Source organism: Cryptomeria japonica, chromosome 9 (assembly GCF_030272615.1).
Source record: "Cryptomeria japonica chromosome 9, Sugi_1.0, whole genome shotgun sequence".
NCBI lineage: Eukaryota > Viridiplantae > Streptophyta > Pinopsida > Cupressales > Cupressaceae > Cryptomeria > Cryptomeria japonica.
Window position 1 is genome coordinate 121,900,706 of NC_081413.1, and position 17,046 is coordinate 121,917,751.

The following is a 17,046-nucleotide window of genomic DNA, read 5'->3' on the forward strand; positions in this document are numbered from 1 at the left end:
AGCTTAGAAGGAATCTTTGTTCTCCTTGTTTTATGACATGGGGTGTTGTACATCAGTCCTTTTCAAACCTCCATAACCTTCTGTATAGGACGATAAGAAAGGGATTATGCAGGTTTAAAAGCAACATTCCCTCCTGATTTGAATAAAGAGAGACACAACAGACGAAATAAGGACTGTTGTTCCATAATTATTGAATTGAGACACACATGTACTTGGTCCAAAATTTGGTGGGAAGTTTAAGAGACAATTGTTGCTTAATTTTTTTTCTTCTAATCCGATAGTAATACTAATAAGTATGGTACTGTAATTTGCTTCTATCAAAGATTTCTTACTCTGCAGTTCACCAAGATGACAGTTAATATTTTCAAGATATGAAAGTTTTATTCACTATTGAAAATTGTTCACAGTATTTGAGAAACAAGCATAAACTGCCTAGCCAACATGATTTAGACAAGTTTCTTACATTTGGATATCCCTCTCATGTAGTTTATCAAATTATATATATTATATTCTAGGTTACGTGTTTAGAACATTGATTGTTAAGTTTTCCATTAGTGTTGCTTTTTTAGGTATGGTGAAATTGTTGATATAAAAATGCTAGACAATTTGTTGTTAGAAACAGATAATCACACCACCTCATATTATTGGCAGTTCCGTTATACATTTCATGACAATGTTGTTTTTGTCATTATATGGGCAAATTATCATTAGGTTGCTTTCCAAGTTGTAGTCATTTCCATTTTCTTAAAAAACATATAGTTTAACATGCTTCCAAATTTGACATGTAGGTCTTAGCTTCAGATGATGATCAGGATGCGTTGTCTACTGACCCGGATGAAATTATTGATTCTGATGATAGTGAGGGAATAAGTGGTGATGAAGAGGATATTTTTAGGAATCTTCTTGCAAGGGCAGGTTTTCACCTAACATACGGCGATAATCCCCCACTATTAATTGATCCATCTCAGTTACAAGTTACTTTAAGAGAAAAGTTGTTAATGGATGCGGGGGCAATAGCAGCTTTCTTGACTGGTTTGCGTGTTTATTTGGATGATCCAGCTAAAGTGAAGCGACTTCTTCTTCCAACTAAGTTATCTACTTCTAACTGTGGGAAGAAAGGTGAAAATAAAGGTGTGGCAACATCACCTAGTCTTATGAATCTTCTAATGGGTGTTAAGGTATTGCAGCAGGCCATTGTGGATCTACTCTTAGATATAATGGTTGAGTGTTGTCAGCCATCTGAAGGAAAGAAATGCAATGATGCTCCAGAAGCAAGGTCGAAAACTATTTTGGATTGCAATGAAGCTACAACTAATAGAACTACAAATGGAACAGTTGAGACTGTAAATAATCCTGTTGATCTGCGCCTTGATGTTGGAATTGATGGAGCTGTAGGAACTCGGGCAGTACAAAGCAGTGACTTGTCAACACCAGAGCTGGTGGGAAAGACTGCAGTCTTGCCTGCTTCCTCACCTCCAGACTCAACCGCACATGAACCCTCAGGATTGAATAATTCTAACCAAATGCAAAAGGTGGTATGCTTGCTTTACCATTGAAGTGGCAAAAGTTGTATTGATGTGTTTTAATTTATTTAGTCTGAAATTTCAGCTACATTTTTTATATGCTTGTAGGTTGCCGTACATTGATGGTATGGATTCTGGAAGTTCATTAAGTTTTGTTATTGGATGTTTTATCAGACGAAATGGCCAGAGCAGTCGGACGAGCTGTTGGGATTGATCATCAATTCTCTCAGGGCACTAGATGGAGCAGTTCCTCAAGGTTGTCCAGAACCTAGACGGAGGCCCCAGGCAGCACAGAAGATTGCTTTGATCTTGGAAAGAGCTCCAATACATTTGCATTTGGATCTTATTGCACTGGTGCCGAAGCTGGTGGATTATTCTGAACACTCTTTGGCTGCATATGCATTATTAGATCGCCTTCAGAAACCAGATACAGAACTTGAATTACGTCTATCTGTATGAGTTATTCAAACCTTCAATATTGGCAATGTTTGCAATCTACTTTTAATGTTTACATTCTTATATTGTTTTTAATAATATTGGACTATGTATAATTAGTCCTGTGGCTGTTGACCTCATTGTAGAGAATGCAAGGTAAAATTTTAGTGCTTTTGCAGGTTTTGGGGGCATTAGGTCAACTGGAAGTTGGGAGTGATGTCTGGAAACACATTCTATTTCAAGCTATGGAATTTTTGATGCTTACAAATGACGAGCCTTTGGCAGTTGTGATAAGTTTCATTTTCAAAGCTGCATCTCAATGCCAGCAACTACCTCAAGCAGTGCGTTTGTGTAGAGCTATTTATGTCTGAAGATTATGTATTTTATTAGCAGTGCCTCCAATAATTTATATAGTTATCAAAATGGATGATTACATTTTTTTTCATAGTATTCTGTTTTTTTTTTTCCAATACAGGTGAGGGCTGTTCGTAGCAGATTAAAGAGTTTAGGAGCGGCAGTATCTCCATGTGTTTTAGATGTTCTAAGAAATACAGTTGTCAGTTGGGCAGATGTTGCTGAAGCTATATTGAGAGATATTGATTCAGATTGTGAAATTAGTGAGAATGATTTTACTGCATCAAGTGCAATGTTTGTTTATAGGGAATGTGGTCTTGCTGCAGAGCAGGTTGCAGCAGCATGTGGGAGAGTAGCTGATGTGGATATCCTTGTAGAAATGCTATCTGAACATCGGGAACATCATCTTATGATAGAAGCGCAGCATGTCTTCGAGAGAGCTATTGCTCGGCGGGCCTTTGGGGAACAATCAGTGGTTATGGTTCTAGAAAGACGGCGTGCTCAGAGACTGACAATGGGTTCTAGTTGTTGTACTGGTTCTATTCAAAATCAAGAGTCATTTGTATCGGGTACGGCCAGCCAATCATTATCAAAAGAGGAAGATGATTTTGCTGCAGTGCTTGGTCTTGCGGAAGCTTTGTCTGTCTCTAGGGACTCTAGAGTTAGAGAATTTGTAAGTACACTGTATGCTGTAATGTTCAAAGTGTATGGAGATGAAGGTTATCGTGAGCGAATGTTGAGGGGGCTTGTTGAGCGTGCAACCAGTAGCACAAATAGCTGTCATGAAATAGATCTAGGGATGGACATTTTGACATTTCTTGTGCGAGAAGAGGAAGGGACAGCAAGACCAGTTTTAAGTATGATGCGTGAGGTGGCTGAAATTGCCAATGTTGATCGTACTGCACTTTGGCAGCAGTTGTGTGCAAGTGAAGAGGAAATAATTCGAGTTCGTGAAGCAAGGCAAAATGAAATAGCTATTCTTACTAGAGAAAAAGCCTTGTTATCACAAAGATTAGGTGAATTTGAAGCTACAACATCACGTCTAAAGGTATGCAAGCTATTGTGCAATTTTTTTTTTATATAGGGAGTCTCAGTCTTGCGATGTAAATTACTATATCACTTACTTCTGGATTATGTCACATTACAGTCTGAAATGAAGGCTGAATTGGATCGTTTTGCACGGGAGAAAAAGGATCTCTCTGAACAAATACAGGAAGCAGAAAATCAAATTGAGTGGATTCGTTCTGAACGTGATGAAGAAATTGCCAAGCTTGCTGGTGAAAAGAAAGTTCTTCTGGATCATCTGTATGATGCAGAAACACAGCTTGCTCAGCTAAAATGTCGTAAACGTGATGAATTGAAGGTATTTATGAGAAGATGTAGAGAATTTCAGTTTTTTCTATTATATCTACTTTCTTAGGCATTATCTTAGTCACTAGGTTGACAATAATGTTCTAATTATGTCTAAAAGATTCTGAAACAAAAATCTGTCTAAGCTAACTGCCCACATGAAATTACCACACATCAGTTTAATAAATATGATAATTAAGTTCTGGAGTAATACCACACATCAGTTTACTAACAATAGTTAACCAAAATATAATAATATTTTAAACACAGCAAATGGGAAACATGTATTCTACCCTTTGTATGTGTCTTGTAAATGGGGATGCAATTCTGAGAGGCGATACTTCCAGGCATCATGAGATTCCATCCAATGCTCACAACAATTTCATGATGTCTTCCAACAACATTCTTAGGCCTTTCGTGTTGTGTAAATATTTTTTTTGGTATTAATCATGTATTGGTAATTTAAATTAGAAATCTAGTAATATGTTTTATTTATTAATTTCTGAAGAATATATGATTTGTTTTGTTTTTTGGCATTTCCCATTGTCCCTTGATCCTGTTTTTGAACATTTGGTGACTCCATGTTGGTCCCCAAGTTTCCTAGTGATTGATGATAAATACTATTTACATACGATATTTGTTTGTGTATACAATTTCTTTTCCTTCCCCCAAGTGTACTGTCTTCTATATATTTATTTGCTGTTATTTCTTAATAGAACTTGTTATAATGCTTATTTGAACTATATTATAAGAGTAGAAACAAAATAGTGAAATACTGTATGTTGGTAGGATCAAAACTCCCATTAAGTTGAAAACCCAAAAGGTTGGCCTAATGGAGGCCAATGATGAAAATTCAGAAGGTTGCCAAAGGCTGGTAGTATAAAGGAATACACTTTGAGTAGGATTACCAAGGATGAAGTCACCGCAACTCAAATATGTCACCTATTGTTGATTTACTGCAAAGCTTAGGAGACATAAGCAGGAAGAGGGATACATTCCTCCATGAAGAATGCGACACATATGAAGAAGAACACTATTAGATATGAGGAGATGAAATAGATGAGAGATACATGTATAAGTAATGGATTTTGATGGCTATGTACTGCAAGGAGTTCTGCTAAATATATGATTGTTTATATTCTATGATATGTGAATTGTTGTTTGTAACTAGGGTTATATGGGTTTGGATTGCCTTAAGGCAACATCCGAACTCCCTTTAGGACCGGGTCCTATCCTAGGGTAACGTGGCCCTATCTTATGCACAACCCAATACCACTCTATGCTTAATACACGCCATCTAATTATTGGCGCCAAAAACCCAAGGAGGCCGACTTGCATTTCAAGGAGTAAAAGATGTGTATAAATAAGCGACAATTTACAAGTCAATACACATTCATTCATTTTTCTTATATGCAAATGAGAAAACAGCTCTGCTCATCAAGTGCGAATTAATAAGGAAGAAGGCGAATTCATCCAGACTTATGCGAATTTGTGCAAGATGACATAGGTGGTGTTGTACAACTTGAAGGACACAGAAAGAGCAGATCTGCTACACAAATAGATCAGATCTAACAGAAAAGCTAAGTATTGTAATTGTGCATTTAAGAGGAGAATATATAATCTGACCTGTGGGTCTTTCATGCTGGGTTTTTTCTCCTTGGAGGTTTTCCTAGGGTATGCTTGTTTGTCTACTGTTTTATTTCTGATTTATGTTGGCTTATTAAATACTGCAAATCTGATTACAATTTAGGGCATATTTAATTTATGTTGGCCTAATAAAATACTGCAAATCTGATTACAACCTCGGGCATAATCAATTATATAAATTTGATTAGCATACCCAAGGTTTAAAATTTACATGGTATCAGAGCTAAGGTGTCATTAACTTCTGATTTTAGCAAATCAATTGTTGCATATAGCTGTTGTTTGTTTTCAGATTAAAGATGTCAGGTTTGAAGGCTGAAGATAGACTTGAGGGAGCCATTGATTTTGTTGCTTGGAAAGTTCGTATTCTATTGATCCTTGAAGAGAATGACCTAGAACTGTTCAAGAAAGATTCCCTCAAGGCTAGAAGGATCATAATTGAGTCCGTCAAGAATCATCTTGTCACTGTCATATCAAAGTTTGTATCTGCCAGAGAAATGATCAAACACTTGGAAGGGATGTATGAAGTCAACAATCTCAGCAGGGCCCTTGCCCTAAGACATCAACTTCTACACATGCCCTAAGACATCAACTTCTACACATGAAAATGAAAGAAGAAGACTCAATCATAGCCTACTTCATGAAGATCAATGAACTAAAGGACAAGCTAAGCACTCTTGATTGCCAAATCTCAGATAAAGATCTTATTATGATTGCATTAAATGGTCTACCTGATGAATGGGAACCATTCATTCGTAGCATTGGTGGAAGAGCCGATTGTCCCAACTTTGAGCGTCTTCAATCTGATTGCATCGAAGAGGAATCTCGAATTGAGGTAAGAGGAAAACTCAAGAACTCTCTCAAAGATAATCATGGTCTCTTAACTAAATCTAGGAAAGGTGGTCATTGGAAGAAAGAGAAGAGAAGCAAAGATTTTAGATCCTCCTCCTATGATCCAAGGAAAAAGTCAAGAGATTCCTCTCACATTCGTTGCTTCAGATGTTACAAGTACGGTCACTATGCCAGAGATTGTCAGAATGACCCAAAGGAAAGGGAAGCCAACTTAAATGAAGTTGCCGAACAAAGTGAAGAATACCTTCTTATCTCTGCTCTTTCCAGCAATGTTCCTACGGACAACAATACGTGGATACTTGACAGTGGTGCCTCCAGACACATCTCAGGATTTCGTGAGCATCTCTTAGATCTGATTGAAAAAGACACCAATCTTCATGTAGTAATCGGTGATGATGCTCGATACCCGGTAAAAGGTTCTGGCACTACCTCTTTAAAACTAGATTCTGGTATTTCCTTACAACTCTGTGATATTCTCTTTGTACCTGGTATTAAAAGAAATCTTATTTCCATTTCGGCTTTAGAAGATAAGGGTTTGCAAATAGCATTTTCTGAAGGGAAAGTACTCGCTTGGCCTAAGAAATCTAATTTCAAATCTGCTCGTACTATTGGAAATAGATGTGATAGTTTATATAAGCTTGTAGCTAATCCAATTCAAGCTCTCATTCATGAGACCCCTGAATCATGCGAGCTATGGCATAGAAGATTGGGTCATCTTCACTTTCAAGCTCTTCCCACTCTCGGTAAAATGGTCAAAGGTATGCCTAAACTCAGTTTATCTCATGATGATGCTTGTAAAGGTTGTGCAATGGGTAAGAATGTAAAGAATCCCTTTCATAAAAGCGATAGTAGGGCTAAAGAAAGGTTAGAGCTTATTCATTCAGATTTATGTGGTCCTATGTTTGTAGCATCTTCTAGCGGTTTCCTATATTATGTTATCTTCATAGATGATTTCTCTAGAAAAACATGGATCTATTTTCTTAAAACTAAAGAGTCTGAAGAAGTCCTAAACAGATTTAAAGAATTCAAAGCCTTAGTTGAAAATACTACAGGAAATCGAATTAAATGTTTGAGGTCTGACAATGGAGGTGAATACACCTCAGGTAGCTTCTATGACTTTTGTGTTAAAGCAGGAATTAAGAGGGAGTTCTGTGTTCCCTACAACCCTCAGCAAAATGGAGTTGCTGAAAGAAAGAACAGGACCATTGTTGAAGCTGCAAGAGCCATGATACATGATCAGGACTTGCAACCTTTACTATGGGCAGAAGCATCCAAAACCGCAGTTTATATTCAGAATAGATGTCCTTATCGCGTCCTAAAGGATGTGACACCTGAAGAAGCCTTTTCAGGAATCAAACCTGACATCAGTCACCTAAGGATATTCGAAAGCCCTGTGTATGTTCATGTGCGTAAAGAAAAACGAACCAAGCTGGATCCATCTGGAAAGAAAGGCATCCTAGTAGGATACAACGAATCTTCCAAAGCCTTCAGGATCTACATTTCAGGTCAAAGGTATGTTGAGGTAAGTAGAGATGTAACTTTTGAAAAAGATATTGCTTTCAAAAGATCTAAAGGTTCATTAACCAACAATAATGATATGGTGATGGAAAAACAAGATTCAATAGTTGATGCTAACCCTGAGTTACAGGAGGAGTCTACTGACCTTCCAAATCAGGAAGTTCAGAGTGACCCATCAGAACCCATGCAATCTACCGATATACCTCAGGATATTGTGATCTGCAAGAAGAGACCACTTTGGGTTAGAAATATGATTCAAGATGCTGAAGGGTTTGCTGCTCCCAGAGGAACCTTCAAAAATAGCAAGAGTTTCCAAAATCACGCCAACTACATTTCTGTGATGTGCAATATAATTGAGTCTGAACCTCACAATATCGGAGAAGCTATGTCCCATCATGCTTGGAAATTAGCCATGGATGAAGAGTATGGGTCTATCATCAAGAATGATGTCTGAGACATTGTACCCAGACCCAAAGGTAAGTCTGTCGTTTCCTCTAAATGGTTGTTTAAAATTAAACATAATGCTGATGGTAGTATTGAAAAATATAAAGCTAGGTTTGTAGCACGTGGTTTTTCTCAAAAAGAAGGAATAGATTATGAAGAAACCTTTGCCCCTGTTGCTAGATATACTTCTATTAGGTCTATAATAGCTATTGCTACAGCCAAAGGTTGGGTGCTGCATCAAATGGACGTTAAGACAACCTTCCTTAATGGTGTCATTGAGGAGGAAGTCTATATTGAGCAACCAGAAGGTTATGCAATCCATAAAAAAGATTCTCATGTTTGCAGGTTGAAGAAAGCCTTATATGGGCTCAAACATGCTCCTCGCGCTTGGTATGAAAGAGTTGATAAGTACTTACTAAGTTTAGGATTTTCCAAGAATGATGCTGATGCTAACATTTACTTGAAAGTTTATATTGATGAGATGCTTATTTTAGTTTTGTATGTAGATGATTTATTTCTCACTGGTGAAAATAAATTAATCATGAGATGTAAAAAGGAATTAGCCTCAGAATTTGAAATGAAGGATTTAGGTCTAATGCATTACTTCCTAGGGTTAGAGGTATGGCAAAGAGCTAATGAAATTTTCTAAGTCAGGGAAAATACACTATTGATATTTTGAAAAGATTTAGAATGATAGATTGTAAACCTATGCGTACTCCTATGGAATCTAACTTAAAGAAGTTAAGTGTTTTTGCAGCTAACTCTGATTTTGCAGATCCCTCTGAGTACAGGCAGTTGATTGGCTCCTTGATGTACCTAGTCAATACTAGGCCAGATATTTGTTATGCTGTGAATGCTCTCAGTCAGTTCATGAGCTCACCTAAACATGTTCACCTGGTTGCTGCCAAGCACATTCTAAGATACCTGCGTGGCACGATTGGTTATGGGCTGAAGTATTCACTTAATACCCCAATCCTCTTGAAAGGCTACTCAGATTCAGATTGGGTAGGAAGTGTCAAGGACAGGAAAAGTACTTCAGGCATCTGCTTCAACTTGGGCTCCGCAGTGATCTCTTGGGCATGCAGAAAGCAATCTTCGGTAGCATTAAGCACTGTAGAAGCTAAGTACATTGCCGCATCTGTTGCATCCAGAGAAGCAGTGTGGCTTCGTAAGCTCCTCGTTGGATTATTTGGTCGAGCCAATGATCCTATCACCATTCATTGTGATAATCAAAGCTGTATAAAGATGTCAGTAAATCCTGTATTTCATGATCGGTCCAAACATGTGGAAACACACTATCATTACATTCGGGATATGGTGTAGAGAGGCGCCATTCATCTAAAGTACATTAGCACAGATGAACAGATTGCTGACATCCTCACCAAACCTTTATCCAGAGTGAAGTTCGAGTACTTCAGAGATAGACTTGGTGTCATGGAAAACGAAACCCTGATTGAGAGGGAGCTTCAATCTCAGTGACTATTTGTAGCACTTTGAATCATTCCTTGCTTGTGTGCAAGAATGAATTACATCCAATCTATGCTTGTGTGCTAGATGGATAATTGTAATAATGTAAAGACGCACTGGTGTATTACACTTTCTATGCTTGTGTGCTAGAACCATCCTATGCTTGTGTGCTAGGTGGAAGATGTAATTCTATGCTTGTGTGCTAGATCCATTCTATGCTTGTGTGCTAGATGGAACTTAAAGGTTCAGATTATGTATTCTCCTCCTCCCTAGTTAAGAGGGAGTGTTGTTTGTAACTAGGGTTATATGGGTTCGGATTGCCTTAAGGCAACATCCGAACCCCCTTTAGGACCGGGTCCTATCCTAGGGTAACGTGACCCTATCTTATGCACAACCCAATACCACGCTATGCTTAATACACGCCATCTAATTATTGGCGCCAAAAACCCAAGGAGGCCGACTTGCATTTCAAGGAGTAAAAGATGTGTATAAATAAGTGACAATTTACAAGTCAATACACATTCATTCATTTTTCTTATATGCAAATGAGAAAACAGCTCTGCTCATCAAGTGCGAATTAATAAGGAAGAAGGCGAATTCATCCAAACTTATGCGAATTTGTGCAAGATGACATAGGTGGTGTTGTACAACTTGAAGGACATAGAAAGAGCAGATCTGCTACACAAATAGATCAGATCTGACAGAAAAGCTAAGTATTGTAATTGTGCATTTAAGAGGAGAATATATAATCTGACCTGTGGGTCTTTCATGCTGGGTTTTTCCTCCTTGGAGGTTTTCCCAAGGTATGCTTGTTTGTCTACTGTTTTATTTCTGATTTATGTTGGCTTATTAAATACTGCAAATCTGATTACAATCTAGGGCATATTTAATTTATGTTGGCCTAATAAAATACTGCAAATCTGATTACAACCTAGGGCATAATCAATTATATAAATCTGATTAACATACCTAAGGTTTAAAATTTACAGAATGTGATGAGTTTATGTGTGTATTGCGATTTGATTGTCTTTGCATTTATTTGTAATTCACTATGCAAGTTCTAATACTTTCCTTATCCCCTTTACATTGGGATATAAATACAACATTGAAGAGCATAAGCTTAGATCTTCAATTTGTACCTTCTCTTCCATTAACATTTTGCTTATATTGCCAAGACCTTGGCAATAGGTAAACGGAGGTTAGAACACAAAAGAATATTTTTGCAGTAAGAAGTGATTTAACACCAAAATATATTAGATAGAAAACAAACAAGTTAATGTTTTGTGGTAGAATACATTGTTTCTATACTGTGAGAGGGTTTAGGCAACTAGGGGATGATAAATGGAAAAGTAGGGGATCTTGAAGAGATTTGATTGTCAGAGGTAGATCTTGATCGAGCTATTAGGGATGAACAAAAAGGAGTAATGAAAGTCCAATTCAAAAACATTAATGACAAAAGGAGATAATAAGAAATATAGAGAGATTGTGGAAGAGATTAGGATGGCCATAGAAATGATCATTGAGGAAAAGAGATCAAAATAAGTTTAGGAAAGAGAAGAAAGATGTCACAAGAGAATTAAAAAGGGGAGGGAAACTGATTTAGAGTGCTAAGCTGGGAGGGGTGTTGCTTATAATATTGAGGATAATGGGAGTTGTAAGAACCCACCACCACTAGGAGAATTGATCATAGTTGAGTGTGCCAGGAGGGTTGCTATTGAGAATGAGAATTTTGCTATGTTACCCTAACTTTGCGGGATGGGGACATTGGGATGGCGATTTTGGAGAAGGTTGGCGGACGACTATATAAAATATTGGGAAAATTCAAAATATATAGGGAAATTTTAAATGTTCATATGAAAACATGGATATAGCATGCATATATATATTATATTCATATGATGACATGGATATAGCATGCATATGAAAACATTTTAGAATCTTAAGTTTTAATATACAACATTTGTGTTCAAAATTCATTGTCAATACTCAATATGCATTCATAATTCAGGTTTCATTCTCAATATGCATTTGATGTTAAAAAATAACATACAAAATGCTCAAAGGCTACACTGCTGCCATATAGTTTCATTGTCAATTACAATATGAAAATTCAAAAGAACAAAGTACATTCCTGCCCATAATTTGCATCTTTTAACACTGCATCAAAATTAGAGTCATCTTCTAAGTCTTTGCCACTGTCATGGTCCACGTCCACCTTATCCAAGGGAACCCCAACTAATCTCTCTGGTGTCTCCTCAGGGCCACGTCTTCAAGATCAACATCCCACCATAAAGTTGGAGTTTGCCGATACTTTGGTGGAGTTTGACGATCCTTAATTTGAAGAGCACTATGCATGACCACTAGCTTTTCCATCTGTCTAGAGGTAAGTCTATTCCTCTCGATGGAGTGGATAAAGCCATATGTGGACCAATTCCTCTTTGGACCTTTCTTATAGGAACTAGGAACCTATGAAAGGAGGCAAGTTGCAAGCAACTTCAATTGTGGTGTATCCCTCCCATGCCATGTCCACCATCCGATACGGTCTATTTGGGCTAGTATAACTTTATCCAACCTTGCTTGTTGTTTACTAAATGTAGGATCACAAAGATTTGTATAATCAAGGAATTGTGTGCGAAATATGGAAGCTTCCACATTTGGATACATTTTATAAATGGCTCGTGTGAACTTATCTGAAACCTCTTCATCCTCACATGGAGACACTCTTCCATCCCTTGGTGCATACCATTTGGGATTGAGAGTATAGGCTGCCATATGAAACAGGGTATTCATTATGTTCCACCTCCGCAACACAAAGGGCCTAATATGTTGCTCATGTAACCCCAAAGTTGATCCTTTGTTTGCTTTATCTTTCCAAGCATACTGTCAAATGTCTCATATATCTCTCTAAGACTAGGAGAGTCTGTATCAGCATATATAATGACATCTACAATAGGTAAGATGATAGAGCAAACATATATGCAAAATCAAAATGTGAACAAAAAGCTCAAAATATTTAAATCAGAAATTTAATATTTAATTTTTAATAAAATCAGCAATTTAATAATAAAATCAGCAGTCTTACCTCATAGTGGACCACCAATTGTCATCAAGGATTTTTTTTGACGGATTTTCCTTCAGTAGAGCTTGAATTAGTCCAGTTAGTCCACTTAGGATTCACCACCATCAATTGTAGAGGTTCATGCATTTCAAGCATCCTGTTTGACAAGATAAAGTAAGTGGCGTACTTATATTCATTAAAATTTAAAAGCAATATAAGGTTAAATGTAATTTGAAAACTAATATATATTGAAAGTTTGGAAAAAAATGAAGTGGCATACCTCGTCTCAACAAGTTTGAGGAACTCCTTTGAAAATGACCTAAAGAGAGCAAGTGAGTTGTGGTGGTTGCGAATGAACATTTGAATGTCTGTAGCTTTTGCCACCACTTGCTTCACTCGATCTATTTTCCCTATGTTTGTCAATGCATTGTTCAATGAATGAACATAACATGGGGTCCAAAAAATGTGCCTGTAAGCACACATCACCATCAGACCAACTGATTTGGACATACGTGCTGAATCAATGATCAGTAGTTCGACATTAGCAGCCCAACCACCTCTATGGCATCTCTCAAAATGCTAAACTGGAACTTTGCATCCTTACACTTCCCTAAACAATCTGCGACTTTGAGAAAATAAGAACCAGTAGCGCATGCGACAACGATTTTGATGAGTGGCCAATGTCTAACATCAATCCACCCATCCATCACAATAGAGCAACCAAACCTCATCCATGTTCGCCTCATATCCTCAATTAGCACATTAACCTCGGTATACTCTTTGTCTAGGAGAGTAGTTCGTAGCTTATGATCTCTAGGGTGTGTGAATGAGGGACTGATAGTGGCTACATCTTTGACCATTTGTTTGAAGTAAGAGGAATGTGCCACATGAAATGGGATGGGATGAGCAAAAAATAATCTAGCAATGGATAACTCAGTAGCTTCACGTCTTTGTTTATTAACAAAGCTTCTACTAACACTGCTTTCTCACTACCACTCATCTTCCTCTTTTCTCTTGTGTCAACTTGACTATTACCAACAGTGGATGTCATAGACAAAGATGATTGTGAACATGCAAAAGATGGTGCCGGTATTGCCCAACCTTGTGAAATCTATGACATTCTATCTTCTCCTTTCCTTTTAGTGCTGGACAGTCTTTGATTCCATGGCATGCAATACCCCAAAAATGAGATTTTACCGTGTGTAATTGCCCCTAAAATCTGTCAAGAAGACATGACAATCTCACACCCTACTGCCTACCGAATTATTTTTCCTTTCACCCCTCGGTGTCACATATTGGAGAAGAGGTTTTTTTTTTGAAAGGGCCCTTTGCATATTGTTCAGTGATTTTTGAAGGGCACTTAAATTTATTAGGTTTCTGTCCACTACTTTCTCAACATTTCCATTTGTATTTCCACTAACCATTTTCACTTCATGATCATTATCAACCTTCTATCACACTAATTGCTGCTCTTTTTTTTCTGAGATTGAATAAAATTTAAACTGAAGAAATGCAAAAAATAAAAAAATCTGACATTTATGTTATTTCATGATTCAAATTTTGAAAGAACTTGGAAAAAAAGAAAAATGGAAGAATGAAAATTACCTCTTTCAAGCTTGAAGGAATTTAGCTGCCCTAGATTGATTGCCTTCTATTCCCTGCTGCACCGCCTCTTTCAATGGCTTCCTTCAAACCCTCTTGCTGCTTCAAGTTTATAATTTTCACACAAATGACCAAATCAGTTAAAATGTGTGAACTAATGGCCTTTAGGGTGTTTTGGAAGGTAGGGGCCCCAAAATGTCCTCGGTACTGGGATGAGGATTTTGGGCTGGGGATTAACCTTGGAATTTTGTGGATATGGAGAATAATGAGTTTCCACAAATAGAGGGATTGGTGATAATTAAGTTGCTCAAATTTACTTTTGAGCAACTAAACAACCATCTTGATATAGCAAATGGATTCAAGGAGTCATTAGGAGGATCTTTGGAGTGTAGCGTTCTGTCAGGGTGTGTAAGTAGAGGTGCTCCACTGTTTGAAATTTTGACCTATCAACTTTATTTTGAACCTAAATTGTCAAATATTAAGGGCATAATTAATGCTGAGAGATTGGGTATTAACTATTAAGAGAAGAAAAGAAGGATGTGGAAAAAGAAGAATTGAAATACATGTTTAACAAGCTAGACATTGACACAATTGAGACAATTGAAGAAGGATGGTAGAACCCTATACTATTGGATAAAATGTCATTAGCTAATGAAAGATTATCTCCGAATTTGAAATTACACCATGAAAAGGGCAACCCCTTGGACTAAGACCCATTCATTGTTCAGGTTAACAAAATAATGGTTTCCAAGGATAAATGCAGTGAATCTTTCTAAATAGAGGAGGAAGTGAAAAGAGAAAAAAATATTGGGTGAAGAGATATTAGAAAGAGAGTTATTTGAGATAGAGTTGTCTAGAGATAAGGGCAGGATAAGGAAATCAGTAAATTAGAAGAAAATTGAGGAGTGCAGTAGTAAAGCCAATGGTTTTAAGGATAAAGCACATAAGGATTGATGGACAAAGAACAAAAACAAAAAAATGAGTGGGGGAGAAACCTCAAAAAGCAACAATAAATCAAAGTGTCATGCCCTGTCTATTAATAACCCTTAACCGTTTTCAAGTAGGGAGAAAAATAGAAAACGAATAAATCAAAGTAGACACCAATGACCAGAAAATCGTCTCAGTAATGAGACTTCACAATTTTCTGGCAACTTAGTTCGAACCACAGCAATACAAAGGATCGATTGGCTATAGAGGATTATGATGTTCATGGTTGAGGAGTATAACACTTTAATGAATCACTTCCTCTCCTAAATGACAGCGAACACACAATTAGTGAAAACAATTGGCTAAATGCATTATTACTAGGCAGATTGGTTAACATATAGTTAAGGTGTCCCTCTAGCAGTGCAACCACAGGAAAGAGAAATAGCTTCCCATCACCCTTGGAGGGATACAAATAACCTAAGTTACCGGGTTCGCCTCTGGGCCCCCCTGGTACGGGTCCGGGTTCGACCGGGTCCGGTTCGACCAGGGTTCGACCAGGGTTCGAAAAACCCAGAGTGGGTTCGACCCTGGTCGAACCCAGTCGAACCCGGGGTCGAACCCAGTTGAACCCGGGCAGACCCAGTCGAACCTGGGTGGCTGGGCGGCCTGTAAAGTCAAAAAACAATGCAAATTTAATTTTTTTTTCAATTCCGCCTTGTAAAAAGTGAAAGTTATAACCTTAATAAGCAGAAAATTAGACGTTTTAAAAAAACAGAAAACTGATGCACGCCATGGAGTTCCGTGTGGGTTTGAAGGTTGTGATTTGGTGTTGGCGGCGCTGCCCCGGGACCCTGCAAGGGGCGCTGCCCCTTGACCCCGCAAGGGGCTCTGCCCCTTGACCCCGCTGGGGGCGCTGCCCCCAGACCCCCGCAAGGGGCGCTGCCCCTTGACCCCGTTGGGGGCGCTGCCCCCAGACCCCCGCAAGGGGCGCTGCCCCTTGACCCCGTTGGGGGTGTTGCCGGCAAAATCCAGGTCCTCAGTTTGAAAAATTAAACTTGGATGTTCTTAGTTTGAATCCATTTAATGATCAAACTTTAAATTGTTGAAAGTTGAAACAATGATACTTGAATATTTTATCATTTTGATATTAGACTTGATGTATATGATGCTGTTATGGTATGATCATGATGCTACGATTACAAGTTTATGTTGGTTTTGTTGTTTATATGATGCTATGTGACATGCTAATCTTAATTCATACTTATAGGTTGCATATATATATAATTTACATGTTTTTGTACTAACGAACCCAAACGAACCCAAACCCCTTTTCAAAATTTTGCCGTACCGGCGTACCGGGTTCTTCGAACCCGAACCGGTACCCGAACCCGAACCGGTAACTTAGCAAATAACCACTCCAACACCCAACGAAGCAGCATCGAAGAGATCAGATTTGATATTGATAATAAATTAAGTCATATATGTAACATAATGAATCTTGTGATATATGTAACATAATGAATCTTGTTTATGGCTTCTCACTGTTGATTAGTATGCTTTCAGTTTAGAAACATGATATTTGTTTATGATTGCTTTTACATATAATACTTGCCATAATGTAGGACTCTTTGTATGTTCTGCTTAAATGTTATAATCAGCCATGATAAGGGTTTAAGGGCTTATAGGGAGGGGAAACAGCTTTGGGATCCTCTTCTAAGTATGCCACCTCATGGTGGTGACCGGTGGTCCCATGAGGCCAAGGGAGTACAAGGAATGCTGCCCTTGGGCCTGGAAGGGAAGGATTTTTGGGACATCCTATTGTAAATGTACACCAACCCTCTATCATGGTGGATCACTATGATAAGGAATCCA

The 17,046-nt window shown here is 37.9% G+C and overlaps 1 protein-coding gene across 2 annotated transcripts in view; it reads left to right on the top strand.

The window, feature by feature from the left end:
• Positions 1-17,046, top strand: part of LOC131062761 (uncharacterized) — a 54,226-nt gene that overhangs the window by 22,532 nt on the left and 14,648 nt on the right. Inside the window, exons 5-9 of one of the 2 annotated variants that reach the window (XM_057996481.2) lie at positions 789-1,532; positions 1,698-1,976; positions 2,138-2,299; positions 2,434-3,360; positions 3,460-3,675. In XM_057996481.2, the coding sequence (XP_057852464.2) occupies positions 789-1,532; positions 1,698-1,976; positions 2,138-2,299; positions 2,434-3,360; positions 3,460-3,675 (2,328 nt within the window). Of the gene's footprint in view, positions 1-788; positions 1,533-1,631; positions 1,977-2,137; positions 2,300-2,433; positions 3,361-3,459; positions 3,676-17,046 lie in introns of those variants that run through there. The other variant, XM_059211242.1, reaches the window with a different exon arrangement.